Source organism: Colletotrichum higginsianum, chromosome 2 (assembly GCF_001672515.1).
Source record: "Colletotrichum higginsianum IMI 349063 chromosome 2, whole genome shotgun sequence".
NCBI classification, from domain to species: Eukaryota; Fungi; Ascomycota; class Sordariomycetes; order Glomerellales; family Glomerellaceae; genus Colletotrichum; species Colletotrichum higginsianum.
The window spans coordinates 3,861,371-3,887,736 of NC_030955.1; the positions used below are offsets into that span (position 1 = coordinate 3,861,371).

At 56.2% G+C, this 26,366-nt stretch overlaps 8 protein-coding genes across 8 annotated transcripts; 4 read left to right on the forward strand and 4 right to left on the reverse strand.

Moving 5' to 3' along the window:
- Positions 1–1,899: 1,899 nt before the first annotated feature.
- Positions 1,900–3,295, forward strand: CH63R_02862 (Alkaline proteinase; the record flags this gene model as incomplete). Its single annotated transcript, XM_018297837.1, has 3 exons — positions 1,900–2,199; positions 2,264–2,602; positions 2,696–3,295. The coding sequence occupies 3 exons, from the start codon at positions 1,900–1,902 to the stop codon at positions 3,293–3,295; spliced, it is 1,239 nt and encodes a 412-aa protein (XP_018162653.1).
- A 574-nt stretch (positions 3,296–3,869) lies between these two features.
- CH63R_02863 (SERAC1 protein) lies at positions 3,870–9,050 on the reverse strand (the record flags this gene model as incomplete). The annotated part of the gene is made up of 10 exons (XM_018297838.1): positions 3,870–6,278; positions 6,501–6,683; positions 6,762–7,329; positions 7,393–7,705; positions 7,808–7,985; positions 8,056–8,382; positions 8,451–8,507; positions 8,573–8,810; positions 8,903–8,982; positions 9,048–9,050. 10 exons carry the CDS (start codon positions 9,048–9,050, stop codon positions 3,870–3,872), a joined length of 4,356 nt encoding a protein of 1,451 aa, XP_018162654.1.
- An 867-nt stretch (positions 9,051–9,917) lies between these two features.
- CH63R_02864 (Zinc finger protein ADR1) lies at positions 9,918–12,301 on the forward strand (the record flags this gene model as incomplete). Its single annotated transcript, XM_018297839.1, has 5 exons — positions 9,918–9,971; positions 10,019–10,046; positions 10,106–10,424; positions 10,584–10,941; positions 11,003–12,301. 5 exons carry the CDS (start codon positions 9,918–9,920, stop codon positions 12,299–12,301), a joined length of 2,058 nt encoding a protein of 685 aa, XP_018162655.1.
- A 421-nt stretch (positions 12,302–12,722) lies between these two features.
- Positions 12,723–13,799, forward strand: CH63R_02865 (6-phosphogluconate dehydrogenase family protein; the record flags this gene model as incomplete). The annotated part of the gene is made up of 3 exons (XM_018297840.1): positions 12,723–12,896; positions 12,971–13,308; positions 13,400–13,799. The coding sequence occupies 3 exons, from the start codon at positions 12,723–12,725 to the stop codon at positions 13,797–13,799; spliced, it is 912 nt and encodes a 303-aa protein (XP_018162656.1).
- Positions 13,800–14,852: 1,053 nt separating this feature from the next.
- CH63R_02866 (MFS allantoate) lies at positions 14,853–16,504 on the forward strand (the record flags this gene model as incomplete). Its single annotated transcript, XM_018297841.1, has 2 exons — positions 14,853–15,214; positions 15,322–16,504. 2 exons carry the CDS (start codon positions 14,853–14,855, stop codon positions 16,502–16,504), a joined length of 1,545 nt encoding a protein of 514 aa, XP_018162657.1.
- Positions 16,505–17,225: 721 nt separating this feature from the next.
- Positions 17,226–19,397, reverse strand: CH63R_02867 (Steroid monooxygenase; the record flags this gene model as incomplete). The annotated part of the gene is made up of 7 exons (XM_018297842.1): positions 17,226–17,698; positions 17,774–18,140; positions 18,213–18,349; positions 18,423–18,518; positions 18,577–18,734; positions 18,819–19,025; positions 19,108–19,397. 7 exons carry the CDS (start codon positions 19,395–19,397, stop codon positions 17,226–17,228), a joined length of 1,728 nt encoding a protein of 575 aa, XP_018162658.1.
- A 1,425-nt stretch (positions 19,398–20,822) lies between these two features.
- On the reverse strand, positions 20,823–21,179 carry CH63R_02868 (uncharacterized protein; the record flags this gene model as incomplete). Its single annotated transcript, XM_018297843.1, has 1 exon — positions 20,823–21,179. The coding sequence occupies one exon, from the start codon at positions 21,177–21,179 to the stop codon at positions 20,823–20,825; it is 357 nt and encodes a 118-aa protein (XP_018162659.1).
- A 3,054-nt stretch (positions 21,180–24,233) lies between these two features.
- Positions 24,234–26,345, reverse strand: CH63R_02869 (Pac protein; the record flags this gene model as incomplete). Its single annotated transcript, XM_018297844.1, has 4 exons — positions 24,234–25,621; positions 25,767–25,845; positions 25,903–26,106; positions 26,166–26,345. The coding sequence occupies 4 exons, from the start codon at positions 26,343–26,345 to the stop codon at positions 24,234–24,236; spliced, it is 1,851 nt and encodes a 616-aa protein (XP_018162660.1).
- Positions 26,346–26,366: the final 21 nt, after the last annotated feature.

The window sequence follows — 26,366 nt, forward strand, 5'->3', positions numbered from 1 at the left end:
TGACTGGTAGGAACACGCAAGTTGTTGCACAGCGAGGCCAGACCTGGACTTCAAACCAACCGATTTCTATCAATGGCGGTGCGGTGCATGCGTTAGAGTTGATGATTAGTAATCCGGCAGCACGGCCGATACCCCCGTCTTGTCCCGGAGCTTGAGCCCTCTCATTGGTCAGATCGGTCGGAACCGACGGTATCCACACTTACGGCACTCGCCCGGCACTCGCTCGGCGTTAGCCTCTATGCTGCTCTAGTCACCGGCTGCGAAGGCTACTGCAACGTGTTGCTTAGTTGGGAGACTGGGTGTGAGATAGAGCCGATTTGACCTCGCATTTACTGAATCCCTTTTTCTTTGCACCCGTTCATCTTGCGCAAACACTTCTCGTCCATGAGAGGACCCTGGCGGACGTCAATCACGTCCGTTCGTCACTCTTTTTTATTATTAAATAGAAAGGCAATACGTATATTATCATTCAAAACGATTAACCTTGGATTCGTGTTGTTGTGCATGGAATCACGGTCCCACTTCCTATGCTGCACCATTGCCAAGTCGATGCGCTCCTAGACACGAGTCATCCGCCTCCAGCCCACAGGCTCCCTCCCCTCTTGCCCTGTCGCTCCTCGGCCACATCGACTGCAGTGGCTGTCGTGGTTCTCACTAATCGCTCATCACCTTTGCCTTATCACCCCTATGATTCTCGTCCTAGCCTCGGCACCCGGCCGCAACTAGGATAAAGACGAACCGAGCTTCCCAGTGGCGGCTCTTGGCAGAACTAGTATAACACAGGGAAGTTGGCGCCATCCGGAACCTGACTGGCCAGCTGTTACGCAGCGCGTTTAATGGAGCAACCTTCGTATTTCTCCACAGTCGAGCGCGGAAAATGCGTCCGTCTCTGACTTGGCGAACGGGTAAAGGCACCACTTAACAGAACCGTTATGAGCATTTCGGGAAGGTCGTCGCTCATGCCGGCATCTCATGCTTTTCCAGCCCTGGAGGCCCACCTGAACAGTCATTGAATCCAACTTCGTGCCATGGGTGACTTCAAGCGAGGCCTGTCTCGGGCACAGGGAGGAGGATGGTGTGAGAACATCTTTACCTCGATCTCTGCATGAATATGCCAGCTTGAGTGGTTTCCTTTGAGATTCTTTCGAGGCTGTGCCACGTCGCGACATTAACACCAACCGATGACAAACGTCGACTCTCACTCTACTACTACTTGGTGGGTTCATTATAGCAGTGTGAAGGCAGTGGAGCTGGACTCGCGCTTGAGCGCCCCCGAAAGGTCGGTCGTCCGACGAATCGGGGCAACTTTCTCATTTAGATCGTATGGTCCGAGACTTTTGGTGGCATTTTTGAACGGATGGAGACCTCCCACCCCCCCCCCCCCCCCGGATGGTCTGTTAGGCCGCCCCTCCATCCTCGGCAATGGACTATGGACGTGGCAAGCTGGAGAACTCTAATTGAGTAATGGCTCGTTTCTATCGAATCTAAGCGATGTCAGTTCGCAACCTTCCGAATTAAGCATAAGTTGACTGACATGGGGTTTCCTGCTAAGTCGACCCACGACACTCTTGGTCAACGGAATCGAGAAGGTAGACCATGGATGAGTGCCCGAAACCTGATGCGAACTCGCGTGCTCCCTTTCGATTCCACACTTGTGGGAGCGCACGCTCTTGGCAGCTTGCCTCCACGTTCGTTTTAGGCAGCTTGATATCTTCAACAAAGCCTTGGCGGATCATCACGCAAGATACGGCTCCGAAAGGCGCACTGCAGCATCTCGTCTCACTCAACATGGGGTGAATTTCGAGTATAAAGAAGCGCCTGATTCTCGCCTCACCGTCAATCCCGACTTCTCGTGGCTCATCCGCTCTCGCCTGCTTTCGATCTACTACTCCCATCACAATGGCCAACCTCCGTCGTCTTGCCTTGGCTGTTGGAGCTCTGCTCCCTGCCGTCCTCGCCGCCCCCGCCGTGTACAGGCGTTCCGAGCCCGAGGCTGTTCCCGGCAAATACATTGTGACCCTCAAGGAGGATGCCGTCAACGTCGAGTCCCACCTGAACTGGGTCACCGACGTTCACAGGCGCTCGCTGGGCAAGCGTGACACTGTTGGTATTGAGAACAAGTTCAACATCAGCAACTGGAACGCCTATTCCGGAGAGTTTGACGATGCTACGATCGAGGAGATCAAGGCCAGCCCCGAGGTATGTTGTCCGATACCAGCACCAAAACCGACGCACAGTAGCAGTGCACTGACAAGTCCGACAGGTTGCCATCGTCGAGCCCGACTACTACATGTACCTCTTCGACGACGTCGACGCCGAGCTCAGCGAGCGTGCTCTGACGACCCAGTCTGGTTCCCCCTGGGGCCTGGGCGCGACATCCCACCGTAGCCCTGGATCTACCTCGTACATCTACGATACCTCCGCTGGTGCCGACACCTTTGCCTACGTTGTCGATTCCGGCGTTCTTGCCACCCACACCCAATTCGGTGGCCGCGTTACTCTTGGCTTCAACGCCTTCACCGGCGCCCACGTTGACGGCGCTGGCCACGGAACCCACGTTGCCGGCACGATCGGTGGCTCTACCTACGGTGTTGCCAAGCAGGTTAGTCTCCTCCTTCCATGACTTGAGCTCGCACAGCAAACATCCCTGCTTCCACTCTACGCGACATGGGCGGCTGACCTTCAAAAACCACAGACCAACATCATCTCCGTCAAAGTCTTCGAGGGCCGTCGCAGTACGACTGCCGCTATCCTCTCCGGGTTCAACTGGGCCGTGAACGACATCACCTCCAAGAACCGCGCCAGCCGCTCTGTCATCAACATGTCCCTCGGCGGTCCTGCCACGACCACCTGGACGACGGCTATCAATGCTGCGTACAGCAGAGGCGTTCTCTCTGTTGTTGCTGCTGGCAACGGCGATGACAACAACATTCCTCTGCCTGTGTCGGAAGTGTCCCCTGCCAACGTCCCCAACGCCCTGACCGTTGGTGCCGTCGACTCCACCTGGCGCGTGTCCACCTTCACCAACTACGGCCCCGGCGTCGACATCTTCGGCCCCGGCGTTGCCGTCCTGTCGTCCTGGATCGGCAGCAACACTGCCACCAACTCCATCCCCGGCACGTCCATGGCCGCCCCCCACGTCGCCGGTCTTGCCGTCTACCTCCAGGCTCTCGAGGGTCTCTCCACCCCCGCTGCCGTCACCAACCGTATCAAGGCTCTCGCCACCCCTGGCCGCGTCCTCGGCGACCTCCGTGGCAGCGCTAACCTTGTCCTCTACAACGGCAACGGCGCGTAGAGCGAGTCTCTGAGAAGTGGGAGGAGGAAGAGGAGGACATGAGGGGGTTGGTTACCGCGAGATATCCATCTTGGTTTAGAGTAGTTGCGTGGTTGACAGAGAAATAACCGGGATGGGAGTCAGAATCGCCGAATACAGCCTCCTTCGATATTCAGGACTTGAGCAATGACTGTTTGTGATTGGTACTGTGATTGTTTGATGTATAACCCATGAGAAGGACAATCGCACCCTCAGCTGTGAACCATCAATATTGTTCTGATACGTTAGATGTCGAAGATTGTTTTCGTTTGGAGCTACTTCAAATGCTTCCTTGGCCTCAAACCCCCATTCAACACTGCGAGTAAGCTGGTTACGCTCAACTTGGGCCGAGTTAGAAAGCTTGTTCTGTCTCGAGGTCTTGGCTCAGTTGCTCCTACTTTGACAAGAGCAACATGGAATGTCGGATGTATTTAAAAACTAATGCCTCTGTAAGAGGGCTCGATCCCATTGATGCTTGACCCCTTCTAGATGTACATTTGCCGTGGCATGAGTTGCGAAGTCCGTAAATGTCGAGTCGCACCCGTGGGATAATAGATTATCGGCGAATTCCGTCCCTCTTAATACGGAGCTTCATGTCCTCGATCTTCATCAGTACGACGCCTGGGCTCGCTCTGCTCATGACGCCGGGCTGCAGAAACTCCTCGGGCACCTGTACGCTCCTTGAGACGGACTTGACAAAGTCAGGCCAGATCCGGCTCCCCTCCAACGAAAGCTGTGCGCCGTGGCTCAGAAGAAATTGTGCAAATGAATAGGCCTCCAAAGGCGGCACGTGGTCACCAACTTCGAAAGGGTTGCCTCCGACTCCGCAAGCAAGGTCCAGTGGTGTCCTTCCCTTGCTATCGAAAACGTTCACCTTCGCGCCGAACGCGATCAGGATTTCGGCGAGACCTAGCGGGACTAAGTGCAGCGGTTTGCAGGTGACCCATTCCGTTGACCGGTCTTGCCTTCGTATGTAGTTCCTCTTGATCGATATGCTTACATTGGGATCTTGCCCAGCAGATAGAAGATGAAGAGCAAGCACGTTCTCGTAGTTGTAAATGGGGATACTGTCCCAGCCTTTATGCCCACCACTGCCGGTAAATATCGTGTAGGGAAAATTTGATACTAGCATTTGAAAGGGGGTCTTCCCCTGCCATACCGCTCCTACTCGGGCCCCATGACGGAAGAGGATTGGGATGATTTCCAACCTGGCTGGAGAGCGCGAAATGGGAAAAGCCATTCCGTAAGCACCGTAGGGATCCGACAGTTTGGCCAGACAATGTAGGAGGGAGAAGTTGCCTTTGTCCGGAATGACTCCACCGTGCTCCTGAATGACTTCTTGAATAAAAATGTTCAGGCCTTGGACCACGGCGAAATACATCTTCGGATTCGAGATATCGGCAATGGGGCACCCCCACATTTTCAACTCTGTCGTCAGAGTGTCATTGTCCAGTGAGTCCAAGAAACTCCTCAGGCTCTTGCCCGTGGTCGCTTCGGCGACAGCCAAGAGATCTTCTCCAACCTCATGATACTCGAAAACCTTTTGATCCTGAGCTCCTATTGAGAGCATCCACTTGGACAAGATCGAATAGCCGTTTTCCAAGGGCAGCGCGAATGCGTGATCAAGTACGAGCCCTCGAAAACCTGGCCTCAGAACAAAGTCAAGGACTGACTGATGCATAAAGGTGATAATGGCGGGGGCATTTGTGTAGGGATGCTTGAATTCGACAAGACCGGCCCCGCGGTCTTGAGCCCAGCGTGTAGGTGAGTCGGAACCGGGAAGCTCCCGACAACGCCTGATTGCCATTGCACAATCTTGGGGATCGCTCAATTGCGCGCATGAGACGGCTTCCCTTACAAGCGTGGCTGATAGAATGGTGTCGGACCTTGCCATAACCTCGAACATGGAGAACGCCTCCATTCGAAGTTCGAACGGGAGCCGTTTGATGGCGTCCGTATAGAAGGAGTCCAGATCGGTTGGAAGGCTCTTGAGCAGTGTCAAAAGCTCGCTGGTCGACTTTGTTTTTGAGAACCCGCTGACGATCTCATCAGAAACTGCCTTCACCCAGACAAAGACACCGTTGGCCGAGTTTACTATGTGCTCCTCCATCTGGCGAACGTCTGAAGCTTCCTGATGCGTCCCGGCTGCCAGCCGTTGCGAGATCTCGGGATTGCGGGAAAGTCGAGCCAACGTGTACTTGAGAATGTCACTATCCGTGTATTCGTGAATCTTGAAACCCGGAAGGGCCGAAAAGGGGTCCTCGAAAGCCAGCCACTCGCGGCTTGAAAAGCAGGCCTTTAGACGCGTTCTTCCCGAGGAGGCCTTGAGAACTGACGTGCGCACGAAGTTGACTATGGCCTCCGTGGGGCCGTCGTACTCGTCTAGCGCGTCGAGGAAGAGGTATATCTCGACGGAGAGCTTGGTTTGGGTGAGAATATCGTCGTACGCCTTCATGAGCGTTGCCGATGTCCACACCCACTTCTCCCGCTCTTCATGCTTCAGCCTTGCAAACTCGGGAAGAAGAACGCTCGACAGACGAGGCTCCTGTTCCAGGACACGCAGCAGCACGCTGTGCAACATTCCCTCAAACGACTTTTGAACGTGGGTGCCACGGTAGTAGAAAAAGAAGGCTGCCTTGATCCTCGAAACACCCGGCACCTCGTCAGCCAGTAACGTCGACAGTTGATTATGGCCCCATAGATAACGTATGAGGGTAGATTTTCCAGACCCTGGCTTTCCGCGTATCCAAAACAGGGGGGCTTTGTCGTCAGTCAGCCAGGAGCCGAGACTGATTTCTGGGTTCGACCAGACCCAGCCAAAGGTGCCTTGAACCGCGGCTTCTATGCCGTCTTCTCGATCCCGTCCATGTAGAACAAGAGTCTTGACGAACTGGCGGTACAATGCCGAGTTTTTGATGTCCTCTGAAGACGCGGAATCGAAATCGACGTCTTGTGTAGCCATGCTCTGTGAACTGGCTGGGACTGGAACACCGATCTATTAGAACAAATCGACATATGGCAAAGGAAGACTACGGAGTAAACTCGACTTACCTTGTGCCAACGTTGTGCGTTGAAAATAAGACGGTACATGTAAAGTTGCCCATGAGGGTAGAGAGAATTCTGGCCACCGGCTGGGTTCTCCTTGTGGACCACGCCGGGCTGGGCTAGATGGCATAGAGACCCTGACAGCTTCGCTAGCTTCCGTAACAAGCCTCGCGATGGTGTCGATAGTCTGGCTGCCGGCCTGCATACCGAGTACGGAACCATGGGCCTTGCTGACCGGGAACTGATCTACAGCCCGTGACCCGTCCTGAATGGCCTGGGATTTGGGAAGGAGTATAGTATGGTCACTTTCAGCATGGATTTGGCGCTTTCACAGTAGTCAGCATCTACTTCAACATGATAGGGAGGTGTGTTAGAGGCTGTCCTCGTAGTGATAGCGATTTACCTTTGGAAGTGTGGATCTCATCGTCTCGTACCCAGAGCAGAAGCGAATGCCGTTTGCCTGGCCAAATCCCCGCACAATTCCGTCTAGAGTGGACAGATAGCCTCGATTCCTCTCGGCCTGAAGTGCATACCGCAACTTGTTGAACCTGTTGTTGCCGAGCATGACTGCCAACATGGCGGGAACGGGAAGTTGATTCGGAACCGCCAGGAAGATGCACATTTTGACGCTTCGCAAAATGAACAGTTCGGACTGACTGGTGTTGGCCAGCTCGACGAGGCATTGCTTTAAGACGACGCCGCCCATACTGTGGGCAAGGAAGACCACCGGTTTGGCAGAGGGGGATGAGCGACCGATATCACGCAGTGCTGAGATCAAGGATATCGCAATGTCGTCGATCGAGGCGGGGCCGTTGCTGCTTTGGTGACCAGAGTCGTAGCCGTACAGGAGGATCTGGGTCCCTGTGGCCAAGAGGGCCGGGTCATCCCTCAACCACATGTACGTGCTAGCAGAGGGATCTTCCTGCCAGACGGAGAATGGGTGGCAGCCTAGGCCCGGGATGGCGATGATGCTTGTATACGATTAGTTATCTCCGCAACTGGGCGATCTACAGAGATGACGGTTTCTGGCTTACTCCATGACATGTTTATCCGCTTCAACCCCATTTAGGGCGGTGAAGCCGTGGAAATCCGTGTCGACAACTATGTGGCTATGATTATTGCCCCATACGAAGGGAATTACCCAACGGCTCTGCTTTTTTAACAACAGCGGGGGGACAGTCGAAAAGGAAGCAGTGGCAGTCTTGGTGGACTGTCTCTGGCCTGAGCGAGCAGCCAAAGAGTGCACTCGAATGTTATCTGTCGGCCCAAGTTGGCATTGGTCATGCAAGAACTGTGCAAGCTGCGTCCTGGCGATATCGCCGGGAATTTGGGATACACGATAGGTTGCTGTTTTGAAGAGACCGGAGTCAGAGCGAACAATGGGTCAAAAAGCAGCCAACGCAAATCCACCACACAGTTGGCTACCTCTATATGGGAACTACAACGGACCTTGGCGTGCCGTTTTGGCGTTCAAGCCGTCAGTGCCCATGTCCGCCAGCCTCTGGCGAATCGACTGGTACATGTCATCTTGGGCATCAGAAAACTTTGCCATCTTCGTGTGCTCCTTTGCAATACCCTCCTCACGCTCATTCAGGTAGTGAAGCGAGGTCATGGCTCGAGGAACCACCTGGAGAGATAGGATTAGCCAAGGAGAAGATCCATGGCCGACTTGCTAGGAAACTTGCCTCTTCCCCCACAAACTTTGTTGTCTTGGTCTCAAAGTAGGTGCAAATCTCGATCATGTGCTGAGTGAAGATTGTCGTCCTCTCGAAACTGGCGCTGAGGTCCTGCAGCTCGTTGGAATGGGCGGACAAGGCCCTGATCAGATTCTCGGGCGCCTTCTTGAACGTGGCGCGGGCGAGCGCCTTGAGCATCTTCACCCTGGCCGCGTCCGTGACATGGCTGCCGGCGTGAGGTGTGCCCATGAAGACCAGGCCGGCAATGGAGTCGTAGATGGCGTTCTGCTCGTCGATTTTACGCGACTTTAGGCCCGTGTGGCGGTCGGCGTGGATGTTGTAGAGAGCCTAAGCCGGGATGTACTTCACAATCAGCAACAATCTCATGAAGTCTCCCCGCAGGCGTTGGAACTAACGCGCTTGATTACGAGGCCGCCGAGGCTGTGGGCAATGAGAAGGAGTGGTCGATTGATCTGCCAGAACCGTCAGCACTGCCGTGATGCCCCATTTTCCTCTCGCTCGGCCCGGTTTTACGAACATGCTCCCCTTTGCGCTTGTCAATCAATCGGTTGACAAAGGTCTGGGCGATCGCGTTGATCGTGGTCGTGTTCTTGACGAGGGCTCTTTCGAAGGCAGCGTTGTAGCCGAATGTCATCACCCGACACCCCGGGATATCAGCCAGCACCTGGCGCGGCCAAAAGAACCCGGTGCCGTCTTTGGTCTCATCTGTCCAGGTATCCTTCGGGCTTCCGTTCAGGCCATGGAGAAACACGTAACTGTCGATGCGAACAAGGGACAGTCAGTACTTCGGCGTAGCGCAAATGGGGCTGCTGCAGGGCCGGGCAGGCCAGGAGAGGGGTTCCCGTACTCCACCGCCATTTCGCCTTCGACGGCGCCGTCTAGGACGGTAAGCCCTTCGAGGGCGATCATCTGAGCTGTTGGAGCGCTCTATCTACAGTCAGAACTGCTTTGCTGCCGCTGCATGCCGTTTGCTGTTGGATAACGCGACTCACCATATTGAAGGAGCCGATGGTGTTCTGGGAAGCTCACAGGTGTCAAGCTATCGTTGGGGGGGGGGGGTTGTGCATTCTGTAACTAGCCAATGCTGACTGGGCGGCATGACATCACGTGCAGAAAGGAAAGTCGAGAATAAGCAAATATGAAGCCTATCTGCGGCGCAGCACAGGTCGTGGTGGCTGCCAAGCATTGATAAGTCTACAAAACACATTCCTGAAGTTATCATACGTGTATCGCGGAGTCTATGAATATGGATGCCTGGAAACTTTCTTTCTAGTTGAGTTGCTGTTGATTCCGATGTGACTTTCACAGTTAATGGCTGTTATGTTAGTCTAGACTTGTTAGCTGTGTGGGTTAGGACCTTGCCGTAGGAGAACGTGACTGAACTAGTCGTTCTAAAGCGGCCCTCAACCTTGTTTCAAGACAGGCTTAAGGTGTTAAAGTGTTAGGCAAATACAACTATAGGGTTCTGTTACGTTTGGATGTTTGTAGTAACACTACTTCCTTTAGTCACGTGGCATTTCCTAGAAGTCGCCCCACTTCAAAGCTTCTACTTGTCAACCAACTGAAGTAGCTCTCCTAAAACGTACAAACTCCACCCTAATTGTGCCAACTAGGCGACATCTCCAAGGTCTCATCTATTCAAACTAGATTTTGTTAGACGGCTTCAACCTAGTCTTTGATGTCCTGGTTTGTCTAAAGGAGAACCGGGGAGCATTGTGCTTATAGCCGATACTCTGTTTGTGGTATATGCAGCAACCGGGGTAGATAAGCATATGCACGGACCCAACATCGCCTTTAGTCATGCTTCTCAGTCACTCGACACTGTAAACGTTAGAACAAACACAGAATGTCCATGACCTACGATGAGTTCCCGACCGTTTACCTGCACTGAGTGCTCTCAGACCTTCACTAGAAACGTATGTGGCCCGATTTGAGTGAACAAACAGACACTAATTCTCATCAGGAAAACTTGGCGCGGCACAAACGCTCACGTAAGTGTCGACCCATTCGAGAGCTCTTCTGGGTTATTTGCGATGCTTACAACAACTAGGACACGGTAGTGACAGCCGGCGGCCTTTCAGATGCCAATATTGCAAAGCCAGGTTTACAAGAAAAGATGTCTGTAAGCGCCACGAAGAGAGATGTCGCGGCACATTCGGCCGTGTCCTGACTATCCCGGACATGGACGACGGGGCGGGGCAGCCGGCACCGGCTCTCGAGGATGCTGCCTTGTCACCGGTTGACGATGACGACTCGCCGGCTTCGAACTTTCAAATTGGCGCGTCGGCCATAGAAAATGACGAAGGTTATCCGCATAGTCCACCGGAAACGGTGGAAGATCGTCGCGCTGGTGAGCTGCTTGCGATTGCGTAAGTTGCCTTTGAGCCCGCGTGTCCGGTTTCCTTGATGTACACTTTCCGGGGCTCACAAGAACGGGAGTGTAGATCCATGATGCAAGACTCGGAAATATACGTTGCGGCGTATTTTGAGACGTTCCATGCATCGTTCCCACTACTACACAGGCAAAGTTTCGGCGGTGAGATGCCCAAGCTATCGAAACAGATCATCGTGTCGATTGGCATGCTGTATGCCTCCAAAAGCTCCCCTGAAGAACAAGTAGCATCCTTATCACAAAAGAGTCAAGCTTTGTGGCAAGCTGGACTTGAAGAACTCTGGAGATTAGTGAGCCCCCCCTCCCCCCGCGCGCGCTGTTCACACCAGATGTCCAATGATCTGATTGTCATAAACCAGGTGGAGTCCGACTGGAGAGAGATACGGAGGACGTGGGTCATGCAGTCATGGCTCTTACACATTATCTACGGCGCCTTTACCGGCAATGCTGCCCACTTTGATAAGTCAAAGAAGATGCTGCGATGGGTTGTCGATGTCAGTATTACAGGAGTCCCATTCAACTACGTTTTGTACCTCGAGAGCTCACACTTCAAAGGCTGCTCGAGACCTCGGTCTCCTCCGGCAGACCATTTTCACGTCGACATCCAGATTCAGGGACAACGAAGAGCAGACGCTCCACGACCACTGGATGTCGTACGTGGAATCGGAGTCGATGAAGCTGTCCATGTACACACTTCTCTTTCTCGACTTCCACATCTTCTCCCCCTGCAACATCCGTCCACTCACGACGCCCACCGAGCTCGATTGGGAGCTGCCCCTGGCCGCCTCGCTATGGGAAGCGGACACCTCGTTGACCTGGGCCCAGCGGCTCGGCGAGGAGCCCCGAACCGTCGGCCTGACCCGGTCTCACGAAACCCCGGGTATGCTTTGTCCCACGACCAAGTCGTTAAACCTGGCAATGCAGTCGCTCATGACGGACACCCCGAGCCCGCATCTTCTGGCGGCGCTGCGGGCGTCTCCCATGGCGACGCTCTTCGTCCTCACGAGCCTCGACTCGCTCGTCAGGGACTTCACGCGCTGTTACTACCAGCTACCGCCGGCCTTGGCGGACCCGAACGCGTTCCATATCCTCACCCAGTCCCAGAACAGGCAGGTCAGCGCGGCGCTGCGGTATCTCTCGGAGTCGATCACGGCGCAAATCTCCACGGCGGACAGCTCCAACTGGCACATTTTGAACTTTGCCGAGCGCATAGCGCTGTCCGTCAAGCTCTCGCTATGCAAGCCGGACGACCTGCTCATCGGCGGCATCGTGGAGAACAGCGTGGTCGCCGGCCTCACGACGGCAACGCACCTCACGATGGGACTCCAGATCGGAGCCCGGCGGTCGCTGCAGAACCTGCTCCGGTACAACTCCGGGGACGACGGGATGCTGGTGCTTCTCGACGACCTGATGGACGTGCTGTCGAGCGTCACAAGCACCGGGAGACAAGACCCGTCACGCGAGGCGCCGTGGGCCACCGTCGCCACGTACAAGATCCTCCTCGCCATCTGGAGGCTCCTCCGCTGGGCGGCGGGGGAGACGCGGCGGAAAGCCGGGTCCTCCTCGCGGGCGACCGTCCGCGTCCGGTTCGAGGCCTCGACGATCATCTTCAACTCCATCCTGGAGATCCTTCAGCAGCAGGAGGAAGGGGGACAACAACTGGACGGAGGCCAGGCCCGGCGCGTCTCGGTTCGGGAGTCTGCCGCATTGGGCATGGCGCCGGAGGCGAGCGAGGCGCGGTTCGTGGAGACGGTGCTGCAGTTCTGGAAGGACAGGCCGGTGTGGCCTGTGGGATCCTTCATGACGACGGTGCTGGAAGAGGTCATCTCGGCTGGCGGCATGGTCTACCAGTGAAGGAGGGGGAGGAGATAGATGGACGCTGACTAGCGCGCGGTGGGAAGACCGCTTCTCCTGTCCAAGGGGACATGGTGGTGGTTCAGCGGAGCTCCGCCGCCTCCACCACATCCTTTTTCTTGAGCCGTATATCTTGACCGCAAAGATACGCATGGAGTGTGTCTTGAAGGGACAATCTGTGGCATTCCGAGGTTGCCGATTTGTTCCATTGTGTTTTCCGGAGAAGTCTGACTTGTGGCCCGGCGACTCACAGTCTCTTGAAACGACGCTGTCCACATTCCTTGATCAAAGACCACAGACAGTACTTGGCACGCGAAATGGCGGCTCCAGAGAGCTTTGGCTGGGTAATCACCGTCCCTCACCCTGGTTCTTTATCGCTGCTCCTTGCTCACCGGTGCTTTTCTAGTATGGCCTGGGGTCGATGGGTATCGGCATGGCGCTGAATCTGCAGAACCACCTCGCGTCCAACGGTCTGCCGCCTCTCCGGTACAGCAACCGGACGCTTTCCCGAGGGGACGGCCTCCAGGAGGCCGGCGGTCTCCCGGAACGGGACTTTGAGACTCTCGTACTGAAGTCGACAGTGGTTTTTACAATGGTTCGTGATGCCACAATCTGCCCCCACGGGTTGTCTTTGACGAACTGGGATTAAAGGCGGCTGAATGTCCGCAGATTTCAAACGACGAGGTGCTAGACACCCTCGTCTCGAAAGCCCTGGACGCGTGGGGCCGCGCGCTGCTCGAAGGCAAGATCTGGGTCGACACCTCGACCGTCCACCCGGACACCGCGGCGAGGTGCTCCGAGCGCCTCGCCCAGGCGGGTGTTACGTTCATCGCGTCGCCCGTCTTCGGGGCCAGCCCCATGGCCGCCGCCGGAAAGCTCATCTTCGCCATGGCCGGGCCGTCGACGGCGATCGAGAGGGTGAGGCCCTACGTTATCGACGTCATGGGCAGAAGCATCATCGATATGGGCGAAGACGTCCGCAAGTCAAGCCTGCTCAAGATATCAGGGTGAGCAAGCGGCCCTTTTCAGAAGTTCAATCTTGGCCCTCCCCCCGAAATCGGATGCGCCGCTAACACCCCCCATTTCCCCCCTTGCCAGGAACATCTTCGTCATTGGCTTCCAGGAGCTGACCGCAGAGGCCCAAGTCTTTGCCGAGAAGACGGGCCTCGGCACCCGCCAGATGGAGCAGTTCATCCACGACATGTACGGACCGGTCATCGAGAGCTACTCGAAGCGGATGACATCGGGCGCATACGCGCCACCCCTGGGGACGCCCCCCGGCTTCGCCGTCTCCCTCGCGGCCAAAGACGCCGGACACGCGGTGAGGATTGCAGAAGAGCACGGCACGCGGATCCCGACCATCGAGACGGCGTTGGCTCGCATGGAGGCGGCAAGGAGGTTCGCGGGGGAGTCGCTGGACAGTTCGTCCATCTATGGATCGGCGCGGCTGGAGGCCGGACTGCCATTTTGGAATGAGAACAGCAGGCAGACTAATTGAAAGAATTATGAGACCTTGAACTGAATTTCTATATAAGAATGAGTAAATGACAACCCCTGTTCACACTACAACCGGTACGTGATAAGTGTTCTGTTGCACACATCTTCAACACAGTCTCCGAAAGTGTGGTGTATCTTCACAGCTTGAAAGTTCTGATGGCCAAACATGAGTCTATGGCAGCACATCCATCGGAACTGGGTTCTCGTCCGATACCAACGCTCATGACTCGAACGTGCTTGTGATGTACTTCGTATAGGGGGGCCTGGCCTCAACGACAACACCCTGAATCCGGGGTGAAGGCAACGGGGCTCCACCGGCGGGTCCGTCGATAAATGCCATGTTATCTGACATCAAGACCAGAAGGGAGGGCAGCCAACCGGTGGTAGCCTGTAGGAACTATTGGGTGGCTCGGAGATAGCGGGCAACGGCACTCGACCGGGATAGGGGTGTCTTACATATTGCCTCCCGACAGACATACCCCAAGATTGCGGAGTTGTCTCCCGAGTCGCAGACTTGCGTCCAAACCTCAAAATGCGGGGGCGGAGCTCCGTCGACCTGCATGAGATGGGCGTGGATCCGAGAGATAGCAGCAGCATGACCCCATTTTGGAGTGGGAATCTCCCTATCTCAACGATAGCCGGCCAAGCCACGCTTTTTGTCAACTGAGGATGCCGGCGTATGACCGCACCAAAGGCAACCCCTTCCCCCCTTTGTGCCAATGGCAACTGATACCAGCTTCCATCGAGGCGTGAGAGCCCCTTGAACCGCAGATACAACACGGCGCGAAACAGGTATAAACTCTGAGGCGTCCCGGCAAGAACTTGAGACCGTGCAAGCCTTTGACTCACATCAGGCTGGTATTGTTGACCTGGACTTCATCGATATATTTCTCTTAATAGCTGCGGACTTTTGTCGTTTATATCCTTGCCAGGATCTGTTACCGCTATAGGTATATCCACGGGACACCGCATTATCCAGCTAGTCGACACTCTTCGAGGCCGTCTCTCATTCATCATCTCATCATCTTGTCCTCTACCTTCACAAAGACCAAGCATGTCTTCAGAAACCAACAAGAAGACGGCTCAGCCAGACGGCGGAGACGTCATCCGGACACAGACCGACTTCGAGGACGGCAGCATGGAGAAGCTCAAGCACGGGGAAGTCGACCCGGCCCTCGCCTTCGTCAACGGCGAGCAGGTCGTGTTCACGCCCGAGGAGGAGAAGCAGGTCCTGTGGAAGATCGACAAGGCCATCCTGCCGCTCCTGATGTGGATCTACGCCCTGCAGTTCGCCGACAAGACGTCCCTCAACTACGCCTCCCTCATGGGCATCCGCGAGGACACCAAGCTGGACCCGACGAGCCAGCAGTACAGCTGGGCGTCCAGCATCTTTTACGCCGGTTACCTTTTGTGGGAGTGAGTTGATTTTCTTCATTCCGGGGTTCTCGCCCTTCCGTCTTATATACACAAAAAAGAAGAACAACACCCATGCTAATGACTTGAAACCCTCCCCCCCAAAAAAGGTTCCCCACGACGTACCTCCTCCGACGTCTCCCGCTCGGGAAATACACGTCGGCCAACATCATCCTCTGGGGCGTCGTCCTGATATGCCACGTCTTCGCCTTCAACTACGCCGGCCTCCTCTCGGTCCGCTTCTTCCTCGGCGCCCTCGAGGCCACCGTGACGCCGGCCTTTGTCATCCTGACGTCGGCCTGGTACAAGCAGAACGAGCAGGCCAAGCGCATGGGCTACTGGCTCAGCTGCAACGGCGTCGCGCTCCTGACGCTGGGCCCCATCGCCTACGGCCTCTCGGGCGCGCACAACACGGTCCTGGCGACGTGGAAGGTCCTCTACCTCGTGCTGGGCCTGCCGACCGTCGTCACGGGCGTCTACTGCTGGTGGTTCATGCCGGACAACCAGACCAACGCCAAATTCCTCACCCACCGCGAGAAGTCCATCGCCATCGAGCGCATCCGCGGCAACTTCCAGGGCATCGGCAGCCGCCGGTGGAAGTGGGACCAGTTCCGCGAGGCCTTCCGGGACCCGCGGACCTACCTCTACGTGCTCTTTTCGCTGCTGATGAACATCCCCAACGGCGGCATCACCGCCTTCGGATCCATCATCATCAACTCCTTCGGCTTCAGCCCGCGCCTGTCGCTGCTGCTCAACATGCCCACCGGCGTCGTCGACATCGCCTGCAAGCTGCTCTTCACCTACCTCTCGGACCGGCTCATGGACCGCTCCCTCTTCGCCTTCGTCGCCATCCTCATCCCCATGGTCGGCGGCATCATGATGATCGCCATCCCGCTCTCGGCGCAGGGCGCGCTGCTCGTGGGCTACTACCTCATCGGCGCCGCCGGATCCTCGTGGTGCCTCGTCATGGTCATGATCTCCAACAACACGCTCGGCTACACCAAGAAGGCCACCGTCAACGGCCTGCAGATCCTCGCCTACGGCGCCGGCAACTGGATCGGCCCGCAGACGTTCCGCTCCAACGAGGCGCCCAACTACCACAACGGCAAGCTGATGGTGGCCATCATGTACGGCCTCGCCGCGTGCACCATCGTCGCCATCCGCCTCGTTAACATCTGGGAGAACAGGCGGCGGGACAAGAAGGCCGTCGAGGAGCCCGAGACGTCCACGGCCGGGACCGAGTTTCTGGATCTGACGGACTTTGAGCAGCCCAACTTCCGTTACGTGCTTTGATGAGTTGAGGGGGGGGGTGGAGGTGAGAGTAGACAGGATTGGTGGGTGGACATTTTGGTTTGGGAAGACGTCTTGTATTTTTCCGTGTGTTTTAGCTAAAAGATACCTACGGTCTGAGCTGGAACATAATTTGTACATCAAACTGGTAGAAAAGATGAAGACATAATTTACGAAGTTGATATTTGTCTTGTTGTACGGACGTGGGGTTTGCCACGGCATTTCGAGAGGTATGGGTCTTGCACGGTTTGACTTACAACGTTTTGCCTACGTCAAATCGTTCAACAACTTTGCTTACTAGTTTTGTCTCGTGACCTTGTATTTCGGGCCTGCTCCAGTCGAAGGTGCTGCGTGTAGTACAATTTTGCCAATATCTTCGTAGGAAAGGACGAGTGATTCAACATACGAATACATGTCGTGGGCGACCCCAAAGTCTACCTCTCAGTGAAAACCAAGATGGGATCTCGAAATATGTCGGACCCGAATGGTAATAGTCTCTCCCTCCCTCTGTCCCTCTCTCTCTCTCTCTCTCTCTCTCTCTCTCTCTCTCTCTCAGAGCATGAGGGCAATACAAAGGCTCGGAGTCTCTCACATCCTGTAACATGTCTACAGTTACATTGGAAGCCACTCCGTATAAGGATTTGATCTTTTTTGAATTCTGATGGAAAGGAGAAATGAAACATGAAGAATGATATATACAACATTAACCCAGATCTAAAGCCATCTATTTGTTCATGATAAACGCCTCAAAGTCCTCGTCCGGCAACGCCGGCTGCTCGTCCACGCCGTCGAGCAGCCCCAGGTACCACGACAGGTCCCTCCCGTCCGTCTCGCGCTGCGCGAAGCCGTTGCCCCAGTACCCGAACCGGTTGGCCGTCGTGTACCGGAGCTCGTAGTCCTCCCAGCGCGGAGTGGCGACGGTCTCGAAGAACTGGATGCGCGAGCCGGGCCACATCATCGGCTCGCCGTCGACGGTGCCCTGCTTGAACCAGGACCGGCAGGGGGACGTCCACGCCGTGCGCGGGAGGAAGCGGCGCCGGTGCTCGGCGAAGTCGTCGACGGCCGCCTGCTTCGGGCAGAAGGACGCGATCTCCTCCTCGGACATCTTGCGCAGCATCTGCATCACGTACCGCGCCACCGTCTCCGTGATGGGCAGGAAGCTGCCGTGGCCATAGGGGCCGAACGGGCCGTTGAAGACTGGGGGTTGATGAGTTAGAAGGGGGCACACTTTCCGTTAGGTTGGAGATGCCGCGGCGGCGTAGTATGACTTACTGACGTAGTTCGGCATGTTGGCGACCGCCAGAGAGAGGTATGTGTTGGGCACGTCGCGCCAGTACTCGCTGAGACTGACGCCGTTGCGTCCGATCGTCGGGTAGTGCGGCCTCCAGCTGACGTCGAAGCCGGTGGCGCAGATGATGATGTCGAACTCGTGCTCCTTTCCGTCCGCCGTCTTGATGCCTTTCGGGGTCATCTCCTGGATGCTCGAAGAGACGACGGTCACGTTGTCCTCGCACAGCGCCTCGAGGTACCCGTTCCCGGGGGTCGGTCTTCGGCAGCCGACGGCGAAGTCCTTGGGGATGATGAGGTCCTGGAGGTCGGGTCTGCCGGCGAGCTTGCTGCGCATGTCCTTTTCCGCAAACTGAGGGGTGGTGGTGTCTGTGTAAGCGCGAGTTCAAGAGAGAGAGAGAGATTGGAGAGACTGTTGGCTTACTGCTTTGGCCTCGGCCTGCTCCTTGGACCCGTTCAGGATGAAGCGGAAGCGGGAGTTGAGCTCGGACTCGATCTTCTTCCTGTAGGCGAGGTACTTTTTGGGGTCATTCCGGAGAATCTCGTGCTGTTCTTCGGTATCTGTAGTTTCCCACGGGGTCAACGATAGTTCGTCAAGGGCCGCCAGGGATGTCTGTCTGCAGGGCCTACTTACACTCGAAGTTGCCGCCATTCTTCCCGGCGAAGCGCTGGCCGAAGCCGCCGACGACCCACGACGAGCTGCGGATGAAACAGCTCATGGTACCGACGACTAGTTGCTGTCAGTTTGCGGGATCGAATTCCGTGACGGAGACGATATGACAACGTACTGGGCTGGATGCTCGGGACGATCTGGACCGCCGAAGAGCCGGAGCCGATGACGCCGACCCTCTTGCCCTTGAGGTCGACGGTGTTGTCCCAGTTGGCGCTGTGCATCATCGTTCCCTTGAACGTCTCTCTGCCCTTGATCGCGGGCCATTTCCATTTGCTGTGGTGTGGGTATTAGCCGGCGCCAGCCACACGACTGGACATAGGAGAGAGAGAGATGGGGGCGGAGGAAGGGAGAACCTACTTGAGAACGCCGCTCGCGTTGACAAAGACGTCTGCCTTGTCCTCGAACGTGGTGCCGTCCTGCCTCTGGACGCGGACGTGCCACTTTTGCTCCTCTTCATCCCAGAACGCTCCCGTTACCGTGTGGTTGAGGCGCATGTACTTGTTCAGGTCGTACTTCTCCGCGACATCCTTGAAGTACTGCAGGATCTCAGGGGCGCTCGAGTAGCTTCATGAGGGGGAAGAGGTCGTCTCCATCAGCTCCTGAACCGTGAGAGACATTGTTTTTCCGGGAACCATTTCAAACTCACAACTTGGACCAGTTGGGGGACGGCGCCCAGGAGAACTGGTAGTTGACCGAGGGGATGTCGCAGCCGCAGCCGGGGTAGCGGTTCTCGTACCAGGTGCCGCCGATGGACGGGTTCTTCTCGTAGCAGACGAGCTCCAGGTCGAGGGTCCGGCAGGTGTCGATCTCGTGGGCCAGGTTGAGGGCGCTGGCGCCGCCGCCGAGGCACACGACGCGGAGCTTTCGCCCGCTGCGGCTCGCCTTCTCCAGGATTTGGTAACCCGTCTTGGCCGGGGGTGCGGGGAGAGAACCCATGTCTGCGGTGCGATGCTGGTAATGGCCGGGGTGTGTGAGTCTATGGGTTGGAGAGTCGAGGGGTTAAGGAGTATTCTTGGAAGGTTGCTAGGGGGGGGGGGCAACAAAGGTTGAGGGAACCAGATCAAAGTATTATTATGAGTCTCAAGCGCCTCTCAATATGGGATTCAGACTAATCCGGACTCGGGTTCTTATATGACAACTTTGAGTTTCACGGTGAGATGAACAGGTCCGAGAATCACCAACGCGCGGCTCGGTCCCGATGCCTCCAGCTGATCAGCGGAGCTCCGCTCTTCATGCTCCATGATGGTGTGGGTTGTTGGGATCAACCGTCCTCCCGCATGGCGTCCCTGTTGCCCGCGGCATTCACTCCGCCTCCGCCTCCGCCTCCGCCGATAGCTCTCTCATGCGGCTGACACACTCTCGTCTGCGCGTGCGTGCGATTGCTTATCGGGAATCAAAACGCGGGGTAACAGTGGCTAAACGATACCGAGGCGGGCTCTCTTGGATGCATGGAACGAGGGGCCCAACCCGGGTGAATTGTCCTCGGGCGTTCGGCCACATACTGTGTAGAGAGCTGCGATTCATGTGCGGCGCAGAGAAACTTTGACGATGGAGAGTCAAGACCCTGTTTTTTTTTTCTCTTCTTTTTTTTTACTTCTCCGTGACAAGGGGGTGATGCGAACGGAAACTATAAAGTTCATACGATTGGGCTGAGAACTAGCCCTTACACATCACCCGGGTTGTTATTGTCGTTGAGAGCCCACGAAAACAATGCTTGTTTCTGCTCGGTGACCTATCCGCCGGATATACTGCTGAAGCTGGTTGAAAGGAACAAAGGGAAGGGCTGGTAAACTGCGACATTGAGACCAACACGACAATCAAATTACAAAGTATTAAGGAGGATGGATGTAGCCACATCAGCGTCTGCAATCCCCAACTTTCAAACCCACTGTGGCTGACCAGGATATGTTCACAAAAAGCTTACACAGTTTTCGTTCTTGTTCAACAAGAAGAAAAAAGTTTAATTTTTTTTGAGATAACAATCACAGAAAGGCCTAGGATCGTCGTTGGTATTATTCAACTCAGACACGTCCATCACTCACGTCAACGATGCATCGTCAGGTCTCGGTGGGCAGCTTCATGAGCATTTGTTTTTTCCCTCTTTCACGATGAATAGAATATTAAGAGGTGTCTCCTAGCAAAAGAAGAATAGAAGACCCTCGAATGAATGTAGTGATTTGCACCCGAGTCCGTTCAGCCGGCTTCGACAGCCGGACAAACCGCCTCTCGAGTTACAATAACAACAACTCAACGACAAGCCGTCAACCCCCCCCCCCCCCCCCCTTGAATCAAATCTCAACCTCAATACCGCAGACCGGATTTCCATTCCCCTTCTGCACCCTGGCCCCCTCTCCCTCGCCCTTAAACCGGCAGATACGACAAGTCGAACTGGAAGGGGCACTTGACCATGGTGCAGATGCACCCGCTGCCCTTGGGCACCGCCTTGCACCGCATCGCCGGCACGGACACGTCGCAGCAGCAGCACTGCTCCTGGGTCGCCGGGTCGTGCGGGCAAGCGATGGCCGGCACGGCGCAGACGCCGGCGGGCGGCACGCGGCAGATGTAGTTGGGCCCCGGGTTCTGCAGGTCGCAGGAGCAGCAGTCGGCCTTGGGCTCGTCGGCGGCCTGGCGGGCGAGGGGGGACGCCGGCGAGGCGGCGGCGGTGGAGGCGAGGGCGGCTGCGATGGCGAGGAGGATGGTCTTGGTGTTGAGCTGCATTATGTCGGTGTTGTTGGTTGGTGTTGAGGCTTGGGAATTTGGTTATAAGAGTGTATATTATGAGTTCTTGTGGGTAGGTCGTGATGTGTGATTTTTTAATAGGATCAAGGCTGTGTTGTGTAACTTGTCGCTTGTTGCTGTGTTTATGAATCTACTGTCAACTCGAGTTCGTGGACAACTTCCTGATGTCTTATATAGACTCGTTCCCAGGCAGTGTCCTCGTACTACTCGTTCCCACGTTCGTGAGTAAGCCGGACCCCGACACCGATTCACAACGATGACAACATCGCGCCCTAACCAGACCCAAGAATGTTACTGGTCGGATACAACATCAACTAGTCGCCCGCCTCCAACGTAGGCTCGTATACCCCCTATGCAAGGAGAGACAGACAGACAAAAAGGGAAATGTGAAGTTTTTTTTTTAAACAAAATTGAAAAAACAAAACTCGCTGAAGAGAGACACAAAACGTGTCGTAGGACACGCAAAAAGACCCTGTGACCACAGCCACCGCGTGGCATCCAGCCCACGGCAAAGCCCTCGGGCGAAACGAAAAATGTGCCCCCGACGGGAAATGGCGCGGGCGGCTGACAGACAAGACACCCACACCGGGCCGCCGTCGCCGATCACATCGCACACACAAACCTCCCCCGCCGTTCGCAGCCGAAGAGGAAGAAAAGCGTCCCCCGGATCCGCGTGCTCTTTCCCCCGTCTCCGCCCCGCCGCCATGATCTCAGGCACTGGCGAGAGAGAGAGAGAGAGAGAGAGCATCAAGCGAGCGAGACCAGTGCTCTTCCAGATACAGTGGCAAAGGCCGGGATGAGGAAGGGGGGGGGAGGGGACGGGAGGGGAGGGGACGGGGGCTCTGCCGCTTCCTATGCTCTCGAAACCTCTCACGAGTTCTCTAACCTCATCCGAAGAAAGAAAAAAGCCAACTGGCTTCGCCCAGAAACACCGTCAAGAGACACGCAACTCGCTGTGTACCCCGTCCTGCCCGCATGACCATTCTCCCCCCCGCTCCTCTCCACGTTCCACCGGAAGAAAGGGCCGACCACAGGGCTGACATGTCTCACCCGGCCGCGTCCCTTCGTTGAGGGGGAGGTAGGGGAGGACGGAAGCCGCTTGGATTAAAGAGGCAATTTGCTGTATACGGTCTCACCGGGTGTGGTAAGAGGCGCTTCCCTTCGAAGGATGGTGATCTTGGGGAAGGGGACAGTGTCCGTATAGTCAGTGGCTAATCAAGTCCCCCCGTCAAGACTTCAGCTGTCATCGGCCTTCCATCGGGTTTACGTCCACGGCCAAAGGGTTCTTGTGTCCCCCGGAACATAGACTTGTTCACATCTGCGCCCCGGACATCTTGGAAGAGGAGGGGGGGAGGGGGGGCTTTGAATCTAGTTCTCGCCCGGCTGGACGGACTCTAGCCAACAAGCTAAACTTCCCTCCCAATTTACAGAGAATCCCTAGCGATGTGTAGAAAAAAAAACGAAAAAAAAAACGCGGGTCTTCAGGAGGCGGCGCGGGCGTCCTGGGCAGACGTTACAATGACGCCCGCCCGCTCGTCGTGGTCACCGGATCCGGCGACTTTTTTTTTTTTTTTTTTTTTTTTTTTAACACGGTAAGTATTCCAGCCACTTCTGCTAAGAAGGGACATACATACACATTGCACATCCACCGGGGAGGGGGGCGCGTCGCGGTGCGTTCCTAATCGCCCGGAATGGGACACATCTCACCTGCCTCTGCTTACCCCATCTTTCTTGACCCGGACGGCAACGTTTCTATATGCGGACCACACACCAGTCTCGGGTTGAGTGAGCGAGTGAGTTGGTTCGTCCGGAGGAGGGTAGGTCATCTAACTTTGTACGTCGTGGGGCCGGGCGAGTCTGTTCGTCAGCCCTCAGGATGTGGTCGGGAGCTGTGATGCTGACAGCGAAAGCGAGCGAGGTCGGCCGGCCGGACAGGGCCTGACTTACTCGGTAATTGGACCTCCTTCGTCTGTAAGAGAATGGCGAGACGTATGTGTGTGTGTGTGTGTGTGTGTTTGTACCAGATGGCGGTGCGAGCGAGGGCTGTGCAAAAAAGGTTGATATATGAGCCGTCATCTCAGGTTCGTCTCAGTCTCATCACCACCCTTGGGTTTTCGATTCACTTTCGCCAAGAAAGACGCCAAGGATACCAAATCAAGTGTTTAGATGTCACAAAATGTGTCAAGGTTGTCAAAAAAGGTGACATCAAGATTGTAGGAGCAACTTTTTTTTTTCATTCTTTCGACCCTTGCGTTCAGGGCCTTCCAAAGGAGACTACATTGGTGGCGAAGCAACATGAACTTTGTCTGTGGTGATTTGGTTTGTTTTTTTCTCGTGATCTCATTTCCCGTTTCCGATGATTCCGATCCGACTGTGATCCGCGCAAAAACCGTTTTTGAGACTTTGAAAAAAAAAAAAGAGGAACAAGACGAAGGATGGAGAACCAAAATAAAATGTTTCGCGCCATAAAAGTTGCTTTGAGACTCGGCCCAAGCCCCCTCTCCCGAATGGTAGAAAGCTCTCCTCTTCCCGTTGACATGAAAAAAAAAATGCGGGATATAAAATCAAATAAGAGGGTTTTTTCTTCGAAAGGGGGGAAGTATGTCCACTCCACCCTCCTCTCGTAAACCATCCATCCATCTGCGTTTGGGTGAGACTGCGTAATTCAATCCGACTTCCGCCTTTCAACTTTCCACCGGACCAGGGTATGTAAACGTAACAAAGAGGCTTCGGACAAGGGTTCTTGGGAGGTATTCTCGTGCCAAAGAGCATTGTGATAAAAGATAAAAAAGAGAATGCAGGTAGAATCAAATACGAACCAAGGGGGAGGGGAGAGAGGTTCTTGTTGTAACCCGGTTTCTCACCACTCACACCACCCCCTCCACACTTATTTTCCCTTTAGTTTCATGTGTGGAAACTGTTTGGTTGGTTGGCGGAAAATAAAATAAAACACGCTTCGTAAGACGACAACTGTTGGTACACGCGCCAGGGGAAATTGGCCTCTTCTCTTCCTCTTCATTGTCGATTGCCTCTTCAGTTGGGCATGCGCAGGATGGGGTAAAGCGGCGCCGCCGGGCCGGGCTTCGCGTCCACCTCCATGGGCTCGGGAGACTTGAGGCGGCTGGCCTCTGGGGACTTGGCCGCCTCTTGCTGCTGCTGCTGCTGCTGCTGCTCGGTGGGCTCCTCCGAGTACTCTCTGCGGTCGATGCGGTCGCGGATGTACTCGCGAAGGGCCTCGATGGTGCGCATGTTCTCGAGCCACTGGTCGTACTTCTCCTCGCGCTCGCGGGCGCCCTCGCTCGTGTCGGACTCGGAAGAAGGGGAGCCGATAGACGAGGCGACGGACTCGGCCTTGGGCGTCGTGACGCCCGACGAGTCGTCCATGATGAGCGGTGAGCGGGGCGACGACGGGGCGGCGCGCTGGAGCATGCCTCCCGAGTAGCGGCGACGCTCGTTGGTGTCGAAGCTGGGGCCGAGGGTCGAGGCGGTGGACTGGCCCGGGAAGACGGAGCTGACGGCGGGCAGGTTGGGGTACATGACGGACGAGGCGGTGGAGGCGTGTCTCGACTGGGGAGACATGCCCGAGGAAGAGGGACTGGGCGAGTGGCCAGAGGTGTAGGACATGGTGCTCGACGGGGGCGTGACGGCCGGGGTTCCTGTGGAGGAGACGGCCGTCAGGGGCGAGGCCATGTGGGCGGCGGAGACAGCGTGGTAGGCATCCTGGGACATGGGCAGGCCGGCGTGGGAGCCGCGGTGGGCGGCGCCCGGGGGCGAGGGGCTGTGGCGCAGATCGAACGTGTTCTGGCCGTGGATGTGGATGCCCTGGGTGGCCTGGTTGGCGTTCTCGTAGACGGTGCTCTGCATCTGCTCCAGGATCTGGTCGATCTGGACGAGGTCGTTCTTGGTGCGGGCGTTGGGCATGGGCGGCAGGTAGTACTGCTGGGTAAGGGGCCCGGGGCCCGAAGGGGCGCCTTGGACGTGCTGCTGCTGGTGGTGCTGGTGCTGCTGGTGGTGCTGCTGCTGGACGTGATGCTGCTGGTGATGCTGCTGCTGGTGGTGAGGCGGCGGCGGGGCAGACATGTAGTCGGAGCCGGGCATGGGGCCGGTGTGGAGGCCGAGGGCGCCGTGGAGAGGGAGGAGAGAGCGGCCGACCTGCTGGTACGAGGTGGGGTCGACCTGGCGGCGCTTGGCGTGAGCGAAGAAGTCGTCGACCATGTCAAAGGCGCGTTTGCGGTTGTCGTAAGGGGCGTGGTGGTGGCCGATGTACTCGGTCCGGGGAGGGTTCAGGGGTTGTTGGTTGAAGTACAGTCCATAGTTGGTAGATGGTTGGGGTGCATAGTAGCTAGCATGCCCAGCCTGGTGTGCGAAGGCGGCCGAGTTAGTCCGAATGTGGCCATTATGATCATAGTAGCTAGAAGAAGCTGGAGGCAAATTAGCCTCTAGTTGGGAGAAAATAGAGGACATTGGCTACTGGAAAGGAAGAGTATGTGGGGGGAGGAGGGGAGGAGGGGAGGAGGGGAGAAGGAGTACAAGAGGCGGAGTGCGCAAACGTGAGCTTCTACATACCTTTGCCGGGCTGCGCCCTGTAGCCGTTGAGGCCCTGGTCTTGCGGCGAGCGGACGAGAACCGAATCGTCGGCGTGGGTCTAAGAGAATGCGTGAGTTTGGTGTCTCTTGTCGTGGTTTGAGGGGAGCAGACTTACCTTGACGTGCTTCTTCAGGTCCTGGGGCCGCTTGAACGACTTGCCGCAGAACTCGCACTTGTGAGGCTTGAGCGGGACGTGGACGCGGATGTGCGAGGTGATGTGGTCACGCTTGACGGTGGTGGTCCGGCACGAGTTCCACTGGCATGTCAGGTTGAGGTTGTTGGTGCTCTTGCGGCCTACATGGCGCTCGCAGATGTGCTCCTGGGGGAGAATTAGCCGACCCGTTATGCGCGAGTGTAGGAATGTAGGCCAAGACTTACGTAGAGGGCCTCGGGCGAGACAAATTTGAGGTTGCAGGCGTTCCACTTGCAGATGAGGTTGTCCTCGGCGCTGGTGCTGTTGGCCGACTGCGACGTGTTGCTGGTGGTTGTCGAGGGGGCGGGCGTGCTGCTCTTGGGCGAGTTGCTCGCCGAGCTGTCGTTCTCTTGCTTTGAGGACATGATGTGTGTGTGTGTGTGTGT